At 32.4% G+C, this 16,722-nt stretch overlaps 4 protein-coding genes across 4 annotated transcripts in view; 1 reads left to right on the forward strand and 3 right to left on the reverse strand.

The window, feature by feature from the left end:
• LOC104717180 (ATPase 2, plasma membrane-type) overlaps nt 1-2,098 on the forward strand; it is a 7,977-nt gene extending 5,879 nt beyond the window's left edge. The window contains exons 9-15 of the mRNA XM_010434715.2: nt 45-286; nt 392-424; nt 516-597; nt 701-861; nt 954-1,127; nt 1,226-1,590; nt 1,682-2,098. Coding sequence (XP_010433017.1) covers nt 45-286; nt 392-424; nt 516-597; nt 701-861; nt 954-1,127; nt 1,226-1,590; nt 1,682-1,775 — 1,151 coding nt within the window. The 3' untranslated portion in view covers nt 1,776-2,098. The remainder of the gene's footprint in view (nt 1-44; nt 287-391; nt 425-515; nt 598-700; nt 862-953; nt 1,128-1,225; nt 1,591-1,681) is intronic.
• LOC104717181 (uncharacterized protein At4g30180) lies at nt 3,753-4,397 on the reverse strand. Its single transcript, XM_010434716.2, has one exon. The coding sequence runs from the start codon at nt 4,302-4,304 to the stop codon at nt 3,843-3,845; it is 462 nt and encodes a 153-aa protein (XP_010433018.1). The 5' UTR covers nt 4,305-4,397; the 3' UTR covers nt 3,753-3,842.
• On the reverse strand, nt 8,837-10,717 carry LOC104717182 (peroxidase 45-like). Its single transcript, XM_010434718.1, has 4 exons — nt 10,435-10,717; nt 10,012-10,200; nt 9,484-9,649; nt 8,837-9,390 (listed from the first exon to the last, which is right to left on the reverse strand). Exons 1-4 carry the CDS (start codon nt 10,648-10,650, stop codon nt 8,984-8,986), a joined length of 978 nt encoding a protein of 325 aa, XP_010433020.1. The 5' UTR covers nt 10,651-10,717; the 3' UTR covers nt 8,837-8,983.
• On the reverse strand, nt 14,627-16,308 carry LOC104717183. Its single transcript, XM_010434719.2, has 4 exons — nt 16,187-16,308; nt 15,693-15,776; nt 15,170-15,561; nt 14,627-15,066 (listed from the first exon to the last, which is right to left on the reverse strand). Exons 2-4 carry the CDS (start codon nt 15,754-15,756, stop codon nt 14,812-14,814), a joined length of 711 nt encoding a protein of 236 aa, XP_010433021.1. The 5' UTR covers nt 15,757-15,776; nt 16,187-16,308; the 3' UTR covers nt 14,627-14,811.

Consider the following 16,722-nt stretch of genomic DNA (forward strand, 5'->3'; position numbering starts at 1 on the left):
CGAATGGTGGTTATGTTAGATCTAAGCCTCTTTCTTTATTATTGCAGAGCACAAATACGAAATTGTGAAAAAGTTGCAGGAGAGGAAGCACATTGTTGGAATGACTGGTGATGGTGTCAATGATGCCCCAGCTCTAAAGAAAGCCGATATTGGTATCGCTGTGGCTGATGCTACAGATGCTGCTCGGGGTGCTTCAGATATCGTCCTCACTGAGCCTGGACTCAGCGTTATTATCAGCGCCGTTCTCACCAGCAGGGCTATCTTCCAGAGAATGAAGAACTACACTGTGCGTCTTCTCCTCTTTTTCATTCATAATTTAATCCAGTCACTTGCTTGCTTGCAATTGAAACCAATGACTCTAATTCTTTTTACTTTTTCTTTCTTGTTACAGATTTATGCAGTTTCAATCACAATCCGTATTGTGGTACGCAAATAACTCCTAGAGTTCTGTCATTTGTTGGTTTTTGTCTTAAATTATGATTTCGCTGATCATATTGTGTTGAAACTTTTTGCAGTTTGGATTCATGCTTATTGCTTTGATATGGGAATTCGACTTCTCAGCCTTCATGGTTCTGATCATTGCCATTCTTAACGATGGTAAGCAGTCTCTGTCCTTTTGTATAAACCTCAAGATCGTAACCTTTTGATAACAGTTTACTTATATCTAACGGTATCATGTGCTTCTATCTTAATCTTGTAGGTACCATCATGACAATCTCAAAGGACAGAGTTAAGCCATCTCCCACACCTGATAGCTGGAAACTTAGAGAAATTTTTGCTACTGGAGTTGTTCTTGGAGGCTACCAGGCCATCATGACTGTTATTTTCTTCTGGGCGGCGCACAAGACTGACTTTTTCTCGGTACATACAATTGAGTGAATTACTGGTGATTATATTTCCTCTTGGTTAATGTTCAGCGTTGTAAAGTAAAATTTCACTTTGGATTTATACAGGACACATTTGGTGTGAGGTCCATTAGGGACAATAACCACGAGCTAATGGGTGCTGTGTACTTACAAGTTAGTATCATTAGTCAAGCTCTGATCTTCGTCACGAGATCAAGGAGTTGGTCATTTGTTGAACGTCCTGGGGCGTTACTGATGATTGCTTTCCTCATTGCACAACTGGTAAGATCAATTGGAATCCACATTTTAAGTGATTTCTTATTGCGTACAAAGGTTCTCAAAGAAACACATGTTGAATCCATTTGTTCTTCCAAATGCAGATTGCGACTTTGATTGCGGTTTATGCCAACTGGGAATTTGCAAAGATTAGGGGTATTGGATGGGGATGGGCTGGTGTGATCTGGCTATACAGTATTGTCACATACTTCCCATTGGACGTTTTCAAGTTTGCCATTCGATACATCTTGAGTGGAAAGGCGTGGCTCAACTTGTTTGAGAACAAGACGGCTTTCACAATGAAGAAAGATTACGGAAAAGAAGAGAGAGAAGCTCAATGGGCACATGCTCAAAGGACACTTCACGGTTTGCAGCCAAAGGAAGCTGATAACACTTTCCCTGAGAAAGGAAGTTACAGAGAATTGTCTGAGATCGCAGAGCAAGCCAAGAGAAGAGCTGAGATCGCTAGGTAAATAAACAGACCACACCCGATTCTTTTGATCTAAACATATTATTTTGTTGGAGTTAAACGCTAACTGGATTGTTCGTATGTTAAACAGACTTAGGGAGCTGCACACACTCAAGGGACATGTAGAATCAGTAGTGAAGCTAAAGGGTCTGGACATTGAAACTCCAAGTCACTACACTGTGTAGTCACATAAAAAAAAACCAAACATGATTGATCTTCTTCTCCTGTTTTGTCTTCTTCTTCTTCTTCTTTTTTTTTTTGCTTCTTCACCTCCTCTTATGATTTTTATTTACATAGGGAGAGAACTTTGTTTATTGCCATAACTCTTCCCGAATCTCATTGTTAGGTGTTCTTGTTTCTCCACATAATTCTCAAATCTGTACTTTTGCAAAATTTGCTCTTATAAAGAAACAAGGCAATGCCTTTGTGTTTTGGCACATGTAAACACTCTCTTCTTTGCTCTTATTCCATGGGCCTATGTAATCTTAATCTTCTTCATTTTACGTAATCCAGTTTTTATTGGCTTAATGACTTTGTAAACAATGCCAAAAGAAACAATAATTGTGGACCTTAATGATATGTAACTATCTTGGGACAACAAACAATTTGCAATTTTAACTGGAAAAGTTAGTTGATGAAAAGAAGTAGAAATGATCCAAAAATGAGTTTTTTTCTTTTTTTCTTTTACACTGAAACCATTTACAATCCCATTAAAAAACATGACATGAGACAAGTTGTGTAGTAGTAGTACGGCTAGAATCTTTAAGAGAAATAGAGATTTGTATAGGTGCGAGAGACTGCGAGACACGTGCAAAGATTTGGATGATGACTTCAAAGTTATGACATGCATAGTTACACTATGTCATCGGACTTTCCTCCTTTTTACATATCTAAATAATTTCGACTTTTTCTACCCATACTCAGAAGTAATATTAGTCTCTTTTGTGTTTTTTACTTCTTGTTACTACTGCTGAAAGCACATACAGAATTAACAAATCGTTTTTGTCATATATATACAGTAAAACCTCTATAAATTAATAAATACTATCAATTAATAAATTTTGGTAATCCCAAGTCAGGATAGTGTAAAAAATAACAAAATTTGATAAGATAATAAGATAATAATTTTTTTGAAATCCTAATATAAAATATGGTCCTAATAATATTATAAATTAATAATCATGTAAATTTACATATACTTTTTTTCTACTGCATAAATTTACATATATATATATATATGTTTATATAGTAAAGTATGTTTCTCTTAAACCTCATATTATAAAATAATTGTTATGTTGTATCTTCAAATTATAATGATATAAAATATTCTATAACATTTCATAAAACAACTAAGACTTTTAAAAGTTTTCAATTTCTAAATATGCATCATCTGCATTTTGATAGTTTGATAGACTACTGAAATACGATAATTGATATTCTTATTCATAAATTTGAATATTTACGTCATTTATATAAGTGAATTTGTCTACAATATTTGTAATTCATTGTCAATAATATTTTTTAATTATTTCAAATTCAATTCCAATACCATAAAATTTACAACATCCAAAATTCTAATGTTATTTTGCAAAAATTGTCTCAATTCATAATTTTAAAAAAATTAACAATTAAAAATATACCTATAAATTAATAATTATTAATTTACACTATAAAATAATAATTATTAATTTATAGATAAATTAATATTACTATAAATTAATAAAATGTCTTGGTCCTAACATTATTAAGATATAGAGGTTTTACTGTATATGTTTTTGTTCTAGATTGAAAATTCATATGTCTTGACTCAAGGAGAAAAACAATACAAGGACAATTTATAATTAATTATACAACACATTTTGTCAGCTTAAATGATTAGAATATTAAAGTTTGGAGATTTTCACACAACACTACAATAATAAAGTAAGGAAAAAAACAGAAGACAAAATATAAGAATTTGATTTGCCAACACATCGTCTATTTGATACTATAACCGACAATATATAATGTGTAGTTCAGATTTTGGATCGATTTTTATAACTTATAAGATGTATTAACGGTCATGTGTGATATATTTCCATAACCATATTTGATTAATCAAGAAAGCTAGAAAAGAAAAAGAAAACCACTATGAGACATGCTCTTGTTCTTGAAGAAGAAACGAGAGAAAACACACACCCACACGCATGATTTTAATTTAGTTCAAGGACAAACCATGAAACAAACTATACGTTACACACTGAAACTAAGAGTCAGGTAGTTTCTTGAACAATGGACTTGAGAGCAACCGTCTGCAACTCAAGACATTTAATGTAGGTACCAATCTCACTCAACATTTCTTCTACATTCATCACTTCTCCACCTGGCACAAGCTTCTGCAATTCCCTCAGCTTCTCCTCTATTTCTCCTTCTTTATCGGATCTTTCTAGAATCCGAACTTGATTGGAAGAAGAACTACTAGTAGTGGTTGGATTCGTTGAGGAAGATAGCTTCTCTAGCAAGAAACGGCTCCATGCAAATTCTTGAGCAGACAAAGCCAAAGCCATGTCTACTTCATGCTTCACCGTTTGTTTCGAAGAGTTCTTGTTCATGTTGAGCTTCTTGAGTGCAGGAACCAAGTGGCTTGTGTATTTCCTCGTGAAAACTTCACTAGGGTTCTTGTTTGGTTCAAGAGAAAATACTCGTTTCTTCTTGTTTATGATTTGCCTCTCCATATGAGAAATTATTTTTGCTGCAAAGGAAAGTCTACAAGGGAGAAACTTGCATATATAGCAAACTTTGAATATGAGCGAGGTAGAGAAAGAGAAGAGTGGGTCCTATGTTTGTTTGTATATGACAAAGCTTGATGATGTATAAGTAATGTTGTAGAACTTATTTTGAAGTTAATTTTCTTTGTAGACATATATATAAGGTAATATGTTTGGAAATTACTTTTCTTTTTAAATACAAAACACAATAGGATAATTTGATGATAGTGGTAGTCCGTAGTAATAATCTTTTTTGAAACGAAAAAAAAAAGTATTTTAAAAACAACGTAATTCGAATTTTCATCCAATATTCATGTTTTTGTATAAGATATTATATATTTCATTAAAATCAGGTTAAATATATATAAAATTAATTACATGAAGTTAATTATATAAAAGAAAGTATATATATGGAGAAAACGAAGGAAAGAATTCGGGAATAATAATGGGTGAGGGAAGAAAAAACACATGGAGTCACATGCAAGAGCTCTAATTTGGCTGCATCACAACTACCCCTAAAGAGGTGCTTTGAGCGACCCTCTTACCATGTGGCTCCATTCCAAGAACAAGACATCAATACAAAACCCCACCTTCTCTTAATGCCTTCACATGTTCCTCCCCCTTATAACCTCTCTCTCTCTCTCTCTCTCTCTCTCTCTCTCTCTCTCTCTCTCTCTCTCACACACACACACACACACACACACTTTGTGTATATATACATTAATACATGCATGTGTATGTGTCCTTTGAGTCAATCTCCTAATTAAATTGATGAATCTATGTCATTTCTACCAATACTACCACATTATAGATCTCCTTCATCTGACTGAACATTTTCCTTGCATGTGATGAATTTGGTTTCACTATCTACTACTTTTTTCAAGCTTTCAATACAGATGGTAACAAATAATTTTGGTCAATAATATAGTCAGGGGTAGGTTTTTTTGGTCATCTGTACTGTAAAACTTCAAAACATTTCCAAATTCGTATTTTATACTTGCCACTGCAATTAATACGGCGTAGACCCAAATTTCTTAACGTATATATATATATATAGATATGTTAAGATATATAAACGTGTTGTCATTAATTGGGTTATACATAATTTATTATTTCTGATTTTAGATTCTAATCATGATTGGCATTTTCAGGTTTGAAATAAGATATTTTCCGTATAATATTTATAAAATTGATAAATATAATTTATGTTGACAGAAAAGGTAATTTTTGAAATGATATGAAAGTCTGCGCATTACTCATTTTTTTATTTTAACGTATATACCGAATTTTATTTATAATATATATATATATACATATATATGTAAATGCCCAGAAAATATCTATAACTACTAGACATGGGCGGTTGAGACATTACAAGTTGTCTCTTAATCTATAGTGCTTAATATATGCAATATACACGTTACTAGCTTTTGATGCTAACAGCAAAAACTAAATGGTCTGTTTCTTGGTTTTGTTGTGTTCTTCGTCCTACCACACAAAAAAATAAAGTCAAGGGTTAGTAGATTATCAATTAATGTAGCAAGGAAATTACTTCTTATTTTTGTTAGTATGTGATGTTTTCTCTTATACTATTTTAATGCAATTCCATAATCTTTGATCAAACGTGGAAAACATGTATTAATAATGCTAACCATCTAGATGCAGTTTATAGTTTCTTTCATTCAAATACATCTATACATTAATTGGACAATACTGAAATCATATTAACTATTAGTTTAATAATATGACATAGATAGATAAAAAGGTAGATGAATATGTTCTAGTTGAAAACAAAATACAGTAAATGATATCAATCTAAGAGGAGAAACAATATGAGAATCAAACCTAGTAGATGTGCATACCAAATTTACCACTAGATACTAGATATTCACACCTATAGTAGACATTGAACAAATAATGCATATAATCATACAACTTTCTTTGGATTTTTGCTTAATGGTTTGTGTCCACCTTTGACTATTTTAACAATCCACGTTGAAAAAATGACAGAATTAAATGTGTAACTCTTGCCAATCACACAATCAAGCTGTAGGTAAAAAAACAGATTCGTAATTATTCAATTGTATCTTTATGTCAAACAATAAAAAAAACAATGAATACAAACAATTAATGCCAATAATATAAAAATATACTATAGAACTATTTTGTCTTTATCACAAAGAAATCGTACAGAAGTGTCAGAAAAATTTGTACAAAGCCTGTGGAGAGATATCTATCGAATATCGTAGATGGCATGTTATGACTTGTTCTTGCTGTTCTTCAATTTTGTTTTCTCTTACATATAAGCTTCTTTTTTTTAACAGTTAAACTAAAATAAAAATGTGTAAGCAATAATAATAATTAAAAGAAAAAACGGACCCAGATTGAGAGAAAAGATATGGCTTGGATTGGGATTTGGGACTTGGGAGGGACACATCTCATGTGGGTTTGAATTCGAGTGTTTTGTTTCTATTCTTAATTTGGACCTATTTTCACAAAATGTCCCCACGTGCACTCACTTTAAAGCTTTCTTTTACAAAATTTTCGCTACTGATAGAGAAAAAAAAACCCTCGTCTATAATGTAAAATGTAGAGGTTTATGTATAAAGTTTATTTTACAGATCGAGGAAGCTACATATATTTGTAAAATAGAACAAATAACAAAATATGTAAAAGAATGCTAACTTCATCCAAATTTTGATTGGTGAATACATATATTTGTATACTTTTTTTATTTTATTATTTGTCAACGATTCTAACCGTAAATTATAATAAGAGATATATAAAAAAAAACCTATGCGAGAAAAAAACTAAAAAAGACCAAGTTACCATTCTCTTTTCAAGACAAGAAACAAATATAAAATCCAGCCACAGTTTTTGTGTCAACCATTTTGTACTCCCAATGGATGAATGGTTCCACAATGCAAGTCTATTTCAAATTTTATTAAAGATTTTTCTAATGGAGCTCTTTGTAACACAACCACGTTTATATTTCTGGCTTTGTTATGTTATTAAAACATACCGTGTATATGTATGTAACTAAAACAAAAAACGTAGAACATTAGTTTGACATCATATTATGTTCCGAAAATAATGTCAAACTATTGGCAGGAATCTTTATATAAAATTATAACTATTTTGCAGTACAAATAATGTGATAAAAAATTAAGAAGAGGACAGGGAAAACGCAGTAAAGATTTTCTTGTATTTGGTAGAAACTGCAACTACGAGTCTCATCCTCCTTCACATCTTTTGTTTTTTGTTTTTTCTTCTTTCTATTCTGGTTTTCAATTACTAACTCATTTAAGTTTACAGATAGTAAAGAAACGTGATATTTTATTGTTTTGCCATAAAAGGAACTCAAAAGTGTACGAAAAAAACAGATTTGAGATTTTGGATACTCTGCGTTAATGAAAAACAAAAAAGATTTATTTTCTCTTCTGTTAGGTCGGTCCATTGGTCCACATGCAAGTAGGCTACTAGGCTTGAGGTTTAAAGAAACTATCACCAACTAACAATTATTTAAGTATATAAAAGAGCAAAAGATGTTGAGGGTAAATGTTCATGATCAGTTATCTAAACAAATAAATGTTAACGGTCATTAGCTAATTCATCGTTATGCAATAAGTTTTCTATATCAAATACTATATATAAGGAGAAAGAACATTGGAATAATATATGCATTGATGTTAGGCCTACTAAATTGTGAGCCCAGCCTATATTGATTGAATATTTCCGTATCAAACATGTCAACCAAATAAGAAGTTTAGATTTTGATCAGATCATAAACTTTTATCAGATTTAAGAGAAACATTTAAGTCTGGATTTTTAGAATATAACTGAATCGACCAAGTCACAGACTTATCACTTTACCAGTCTGACTAGCGAAATCGGTTCGAGTTTGAAAACACAGGTCGTTGTAATTAAAAAAAAAACGAAGAAGCTAAGCCGAGACAAAATTTGTATTTAGTACTTTTTCATTGGGCTAAGATTATGGGCCTCTTCGTTACGAATACAACAAATCAATAAGTCCAGTGTAAACCGAAGGTGACAATGACACAAAAAGTATTTATGCATTAAACAGTTTATGTGAAAGAAAAAAAATAAAGAGGATTGAGGATAGTGGAAAAGATTTTAGTGGTGAGAAGACTTATATGATTAAGTTTATCAGGACTAACTTGGCAATTTCTCGTTGCAAATCCTGTATAAATGTCGGAAGTATGCAGTAAAATGAGTTGTTTGTTCCCCCTATATCTTAACACAAACAAACAAAAAATGTATCAATTTTTTCGACTTAATTTGATTATTTTGGCCATCATTTTAATTTTTCACTGATTTACTTAGGAAAATTGTGAAATTATTATTTAATTTCAGAGATCGAAAGATCTGATTACCCTTATTATCTACGCTCAAAAACCTGGTTTTTATTTTCATTCTTAGAGACCATAATAATGTCATATATATATATATATATATATAAACATAAAACAAAAGAGGAAGAGAAACGAAATAAATCCATCTTTATTAATTGAAGTCTTTCATGAACACTTTTGGACTCATTATTTAACAATAAGAACTTAACTTTTATCCAACAAAATAAAAACAAATCCTCATAAGGAATAAAAGAAAGAAAAGTCAAAACACCTCTAATTGACACGTGTACAATCTCTTCGAATCTCACCAGCATTACCAGTCATAACACCAACCCGACCCAATTTTGTGATGGCCGAGATAAAAGCTTGTCTAAAAGCTCCTTCACTGTTGGCAAACGAGTTAACCGTAGCTCTAGAACGTTGGTCAGTGAACAAGACTTGGTCTGACGTAAACAAACCCCTTCCTTGTTGGAGATTCTTGAAGTAAGCATTGTCGAAAGTACGTGGGCTGACAGGATCCATGTTGATAGCGATTCGTGGGTCGACCCCGATCGGGCACATTTGTCGGAGTTGAAGTGCGTATTGACCGTTAATACTTGGGTCAATACGTGTTCTAGGGCTAAAATTGTAAATACGCTTCGAGAATTTCCCACAATGTGCGAATCCGATAGTGTGCGCTCCTGAATAATATACAATAACATAAATACTATATCATTAAAATTTAAAAAAGTACAAAAATGTACAAACCGGTTTAGTTTGGTTGTGTTTGGTACCTGAGAGGGCGATCATGTCGGTTTGAGAGAGACCGTGACGGCTGAACATTGAGTTAAGCTGGTTTAGGTTAAAACCGGGCTGAGGCAGTTGCTTTTGAACGCTGGCTACTGTCGATAATCTGCCGTCTCTCCTCCCTAGCTCCACCGGGTAGCTCGGTCCTCCGGTCTGCAATTTTTGATTTATTTAATTATCTTGTTATAATCTATCATTGTTCAATGATACCTTTATTTTTTTCGGACTATATATATATGACTTGTTATTACTTGTACTTGTTTAGAATAATATTCACAAGCCGCCAATAAAAAGGTGTCAACTGATATCAAGTTAACATTACTTTATTAGTTAACTCGTACCATGCTTCTTATATTTAATAATATGATTAGCTTTTTCACAATAAAACTGAAAACGATATATAACAAAACCGAATTTTCAATACCTCGGACTGACTATATGTATAAAATAAAAGGGAAAAAGAGAGGAATATTAGTTAAGTTAATGTAATAAAGAAAGATATATATGTTAATTACCAAAACCACGACTTCACGAGTGGCGAGAGCCAAAATGTCAGCACATGAGACTTTGTTGCGGCAGTTAGGATCTCTTTCAACGGCTTGCTTCGCCTTTATCACCGTGTCGAATCCGTCTCCGGCCAATGACATGTCATCTGGATGGTCTCTCTCTGACGGTGATGCTAACATTATTGACGCATCACATCCCTAAACATTCATATTAAAATATAAGAACGTAAGTAACTATAATATTTTGTTTGAAAATTATATATAGAAAAGATATACATCTTTTTTTTTTTTTTTTGAACAAATAGAAAAGATATACATCTAAACCTCTTAATTCACACGTTTTTTATATTGTAAGAAAATATCATCACGATCGATTCTTTTCAAAGACTAGTTTTGCACCTATGATATATATTTATAGATATTGTAACGTACGCGAACGAAGCAATCGTGGAAGAAGAGGCGGAGAGTGGCCGGAGCGGTGACGAAAGTCTGCTGGAATTTCTGACGGACGGCGTTACGGACGATGTTTTCGACGTTGGGACATGACCTCTGGTAGAAACCTGTCCGGAGCTGAGCAGAGACACATGAAGAAAGGAGAAGAAGAAGAGAAAATATGGAGAAGAGGGTTTGGGCAGTATTCTTCTCCATGGTTTACTTCAATTAGTTGTCTCAATCTTCAGAGTTGTTAGAGAGTCTCTTTTTATAGTAGATAGAAAGAGAAGTTTAAATTGAAAGGTATCGTACAATTTGGGCTAGCTATTTAAATATAAAAATTATTTTGATGATTATTCTGATGATGATCTGTTGAATGATATATTAAAGAAATCCCTAGCCATATTAAAATAAGGAGTAGAAATGTGGATGTAACACTCCATCTAGATATTGACAATTTGAGAGGAGGCTAAGGTTGAGTTATTATTTTAATTTTCTATATATACATATACTGTATATGTCATATGTGTGTAAAATGGTCAAGTTAATCCATAAATTGGCTGTATTGTAGTGGTCTATATATATTGGTCGAGACGGTGATTGTTTTCTCTTTAAATGTATTAAATTGGTCACTGCATAACCTATTAAGGTGTGTATATATTACAATTACTCTGGCTTTTAATTGCAAAATGATCATGCATAAGAGAACAACAAATTCATTTACATTTATAAAAAAAAATGCCGATGTTGATAATTCTCATATATATGATACTACGATATGTATGTGTGTATACATATGTATGCAGTATGGTATACGTTTTTTTAATAATAACCGTACGTATACATGCTTATCTTTGACAACTCAATGGCATGTTACCAAGTTTACCACTTGGTCCACTTCTCACCAACTACTTAAAACAAGATCGAGAGGTGACAAGAAGAAGAACTCATATTATTTCATTTTACTAGTATGATTAGTATCTACCTTAAAAACTTTACAACGTGGAATATGATTCGAAAGTTGACTTGTCATAGTTAACTAATTAATTCATTTATATATAAGTTAGTTGCAATTGTGAAATTATTGGAACTATTATAGGATAATACTGAATTAAGAAGAAGAAAAAATATCAATCTAGTGGGTAGTCAGTTAACACCTTACCCATACACAAAGAGATTCTTGAATATTTCGTTATATTACAACATATAGGAATTGTTTAGTCTTAAAAATAGTTCTAACTTTTTGTACAAGAAGTTCTGGACCGAGGATTGTAGTTTCTTCAAACTCGGGACGATGAAAAACTAGAACCATTGGTGGCCATGCGTAAAAGTCTTAGCAAGCTAAGATGAAGTTAAATATGGAAACCCATGTCATTTAAAAAGTGTAAACATCACATTGTAATGATATTTTTACCAATGATACTATCATTTAGTATTAGACCTTATTTTAACTGTCGTTAAGACTACAATATTTAATCCTGATTGTCTTATTGGAGACAATTAATTTTAAAAGTGTTTTTATTTTATTTTTGAAATTATTAAAAGTGATCGATCCACAATAAAACAAACTTGTAAGAAGGTTATATTAATGGAATAAATCGGGCGTCGCGGTCACGAACATGTTCCTTGATGCTGTAATATTGTCAATAATTGAGTTAATAATGTTTTGTTTTATTTTTTTTAATGATAAATTATCCCATAGATAACACTAAAAAGAATAAACAAACAGGAACAAAGCGATAACGCATGTCACTGTAATGCCAACTGCGGATTATTTTAATCATAAGTATTAAGTAAGCAGTTTTCATTCAAGATTTAATTATAACTGTAAAATAAGTTCGTAGCTATCAGTAGATAAATTTCCGAAACTAACCATAAAGTTGTACGAATTAGACGAAAAATTATTTAATTTGGAGTTTAATTTTTTGACACGATAGCTCTTTTATAGTTTATATAAGATTGTTCACATACACTTTATGTGAAAATACATGATTGTAGTAATTTTCTATCATCCACACTTTAAATGGTGGTTCGACCATATTATGAATATCCGGTTTTTCACATTAAAAAAATATCCATTTTTCACATTAATTATGTTATCAAGGTCTTTAATATGAAATAGTTTGTGGATATTTATAGTATTAGAAAAATGTTAGAAAACAGAGTTTGTTAAGAGATCTTACATCAAGGACTAGTGCACTGCCAATATACATGATGACAATATATGTTAATAATTGCTATATATATAGTTGTGTTTTCGCGTGGGTTGAATATTAAAACTAGCTAGATGATTAGTTTTGTGTTGATGATCCAATTAAGTTTAAACTATAAAAGGTTCGTATGGTATATATAAATATAATTATCGTTTAGAGTACGACAAGCTAAAAAGCCTAATATCATTAGTGTTCGTTAAGACGTCCAACTAGAGAGATGTGGCAGTATGCGATGAGTCTGGTGACTCATCTTAATTAGTTTACATACCGAATAATTCAAACCCTGCAGTTCTAGAGAAACCACTAAAAATAAGTTTCGGCTAAGCAAAAAAGATTTGGTCAATCGCTAGTTGGCATCTGAATTATTTGATCAAAGTGTTTTAAACTTTAAAGTAACTAATACTCAAAATCAATAGAAGAGTTATTCTATAAAAGTCTTGACGGCTCTAACAAGGCGTCACATGGCATCTAACCATGATTGAAGAAAACGACACCGTTTCACCGTCTTCTCTTCTAACTGCTTTCCTGCATTGACCGAGACATACATAAACAACACAACAACAAAAAAACAAAGAAATATTTGCATCCACACCTACTTTCTACAAAAATATACACCATTACACCTACTTTTTACTACTCATATATTTTTTTCAAGCTTAATTACATTTTATCCCTAGCTCCTTCTAACTCTTCTTCCCAGATAGATGGTTTTCAATTTTATTTAAAAACTAACTTCATATTGAATTCATCTTTCTTTCTCATTTTTCTCTCTCTCTTTTCTTTTTCTTGGTAATCATTTCTTCAACACTTGTTTTTCATTTTAATTAATCTATATTTTAATTATAACTTGGAAATAAATATTGTTTGCATATTTCAATTTTTGTCCCCATTTTTGTTTTCACAAAAATTAAAGTAATTCATGAGTTAAATCTAAATCAAATATAATTAAATGGTATTTATAGCCAAATCAACAATTTTTAAAGTCCAAACTAAATTAAATAAATAGTTTTGGATTTAAAATTTTTATTTAACTAAATTTTCTATTTAAAAAATTGTATTCTAACATACTTTTCTATTAAAAAAATTGTACTATAACCCTGATCAATAAATATGTTTCCATATAGACACCCTTTGAAACTCTTATTAGATACTATAAGATGTATCTACCTTTGATGTGGATACTATTACAATTCGTGGATACAAGTTACACATCGTCATGTAGATACTATTACAATTCGTGGATACAAGTTACAACGACATCATCAAATCCATACAACATGGTCATGTGGATACTATTACAATTCGTGGATACAATTACAATTCGTGGATACAAGTTACACATATGGATAGTATCTCGTGTATTTCGCATTCACGTATTCACGTATTTCGATTACAACCGTTTTAATAGGTACCAAAGAATTTTAACATGTGGATACTATTACAACCAACGACATCTCGCATTCACGTATTTCGTGTCCCCAAAAGTTATAGGTACCAAAGAATTTAAACTCTGCAGTCTACGGAGAAATCACTAAACACCTGTTTAGGTTAAGTAAGACAATTAATCGCTAGTTGGCACTTGGCATCTCAATTATTTGATCAACGTTGATCCAAAGTGCATAATCCTTTCATAAATCGTATATGGATTTTGAGAATTCAGTACTTTATAAAACGTTGATCATGATTTGACAATCAGAGTGCATAATCCTTTTTTTTTTTAATCCTAAGATGACAATTGTACAATAGAGTTGGCAGAAGACGATAAACTAAAGGCTTATGCATTCTGAGTTTTGAATCTTTCTCTTCAAGTGATCCAAACGAAACTGAATTCAAAATAGCATGTCCTAGATCTTATTGTATTTCTTCCATTTGTTAAATCATGGATACCCATGCACAATAGTACTGAGTTTATGAAAGAAAAAAACACACACAAAGAGATGATAAACAAGTTCAAAGACTCGTTAACTCACAGATCAAAGTGTCTTAAAACAGTCATAATTTCAAACCAAACAAGTGCCACAACTAGGATATGGTTTTCCAAGATACTTGACTTCATAACTTACATAAAATAGTCTCATAACACATTCTTAATAAAGGTCCACAAACAAGTTCCACAGCTAGCATATAGTGCTCTAGACACACTTACCAAGATCAAAGCTCTTGCTTAGTTGATAGATAAGCACGGGGCACAGAAGTCAACAAGCAGTGTTGTTGGCCCTATCACATGAATGGTGTCACCAATAAATTGTGGAAACGTATGCGTTTGGCTGAAAGACACTTTGATAAGTGATGTCTTCTTCTTGTAGCATATCTTCACAGCTGCAACAATCTCTTCCTCGACCATCCCCATTGCAACTATAACCACATCTCTAAGCCCAACATACCGTGACTGATAACCTGGCGGGGCATGGAAATTTTTCTACCACACACCAAAAAAGAAAAAAAAAGATTGAACAATATTAAAACTAAACTTTACCATTCATCTCTGAAAATTTTGAAATTCAACTAAACAACACACTTACATCGACAAGAGAATCAATCTCCTGAGTCCACACATGCAGTTTTGCTCCCACAGGTTGATGCAACAACAGGTTAATTACTCCAAGCAAATCATTAGCTTCAACCACTTTTCCTTTCAAGGAAACGCGAGGTATGTGAGAAGCAGATGATGGTGGAGGCGGAACCATACACCCCAAAGGTGTCCAAAGACCTTTTTTCGGAATCCCTTCTTTGAAAGCAAAAGCAAGGGCATCTTTCACAGTGAGCACAGAGCGTTCCCCATCTTCCTTCTTGGGACAAGCGTTCTCCACCAAGAACTGAGCAGAGTAGTGAGTTAACTCAGTGTCGAGGTTAAGTTTAAGCCGTGCAGCGCTTATCAGATCCACTGCTACCAAAGCCGCAGATTGAGACTCATCTGCAAAGACAAGAAACAAATGAAAATGAATCCAATGCCTGTTGTAGCCAATTCAACTATACCAGATGAAATCATGATGTAAAGAAAGAAAGTAAAATATCTCTCAAAGATTCAAGATTTTGATAAGTTACCGTAATATTTTTGCGCCTTCATTGCTCGTTTGCAATCAGGGTGACAGGAGGCAGAGGAGGCCATCTTGAAGTACTTAGGGATCCCTACACACATAATATGAAATTTGCATACAAAAGATCTCAGAAGCGAATCCAAAGTGGTAAAATCAAGCAGAAGAAGACGTTCACAAAACCAAAATCAGAGCGAGACCAATACTTAACAACTAGCAAAACATTTGATGATCAACATAACCATTTCTATTTTTAGATGCAGAGAAAGATTCGTCGAAAAGAGAAAGCTTTCCGAGTAAACCAAACGTTGTTAAAGACAAAGAATAACTCTAACCCTAAAAGAAGGATTCAACCATCATTCATCCAAGAAAAAAAAAAAACAAGTTAAAAACCCTAAAACGTAACTACAAAAAGTTCACTGAGAAGGCTAAATCACAAGCAAAACCTCGAAACAAACCACAAAACAAGCTTAAAAAGCTCGAGAGAGAGAGAGAGAGAGTTACCGGAGGAGACTCAGAGAGAAAGAGACAACAAACGGTGGAATCAGAAAACAGTGGTCACAGTCGCAGTCACAGTCACCTGAAGCAAATTAGACAAAGTTCCCAAATGACAAAAGGTCATCCTCGCGAAGCCCTTATTTCCTCAGATTAGTCCCGTAACGATGTCGGATTGAGACTTGAGCTCTTACTGCTCAAAACTATGCCGTTTTGGAGACCACCAATGTTGTTAACTTGTTATCTATATTAACATACCGACAGAAGCTCAAATTTCTTAAATTACACATTACACTTCTTATTTTAATAATTGAAATACTACTATTTGATAAGTCAACATAGTACCATACAGTATAATAATCTGAAGTTAAATACAAAAAGAAAATTTCTGTAATCAGTTCTAAACGTACTTATTAAGTGGGTAATTCGTTCTTTTTTCTTTTTTTAACTTAACAAGCGGTATTTCTATAATTTAGAGAAAATGTAGTTACCATATACAGTAATTATCTGAAGTTAAATATATATATATATATATATATATATAT

The sequence above is a fragment of the Camelina sativa genome, chromosome 10 (genome assembly GCF_000633955.1).
Source record: "Camelina sativa cultivar DH55 chromosome 10, Cs, whole genome shotgun sequence".
NCBI classification, from domain to species: domain Eukaryota; kingdom Viridiplantae; phylum Streptophyta; class Magnoliopsida; order Brassicales; family Brassicaceae; genus Camelina; species Camelina sativa.

Excerpts from the sequence above, each read along its gene's own strand:
- LOC104717181 (XM_010434716.2), bottom strand. The coding sequence starts at position 4,304 with ATGGAGAGGCAAATCATAAACAAGAAGAAACGAGTATTTTCTCTTGAA.
- LOC104717182 (XM_010434718.1), bottom strand. The coding sequence starts at position 10,650 with ATGGAGAAGAATACTGCCCAAACCCTCTTCTCCATATTTTCTCTTCTT. Across the intron at positions 9,650-10,011 it reads CTCGTGAAGTCGTGGTTTTG|ACCGGAGGACCGAGCTACCC; the intron begins GTAATTAACATA and ends CAAAAATTGCAG. Across the intron at positions 9,391-9,483 it reads CGACATGATCGCCCTCTCAG|GAGCGCACACTATCGGATTC; the intron begins GTACCAAACACA and ends TATATTATTCAG.
- LOC104717183 (XM_010434719.2), bottom strand. The coding sequence starts at position 15,756 with ATGGCCTCCTCTGCCTCCTGTCACCCTGATTGCAAACGAGCAATGAAG. Across the intron at positions 15,562-15,692 it reads GAAGGCGCAAAAATATTACG|ATGAGTCTCAATCTGCGGCT; the intron begins GTAACTTATCAA and ends TTGTCTTTGCAG. Across the intron at positions 15,067-15,169 it reads AGATTGATTCTCTTGTCGAT|AAAAATTTCCATGCCCCGCC; the intron begins GTAAGTGTGTTG and ends GGTGTGTGGTAG.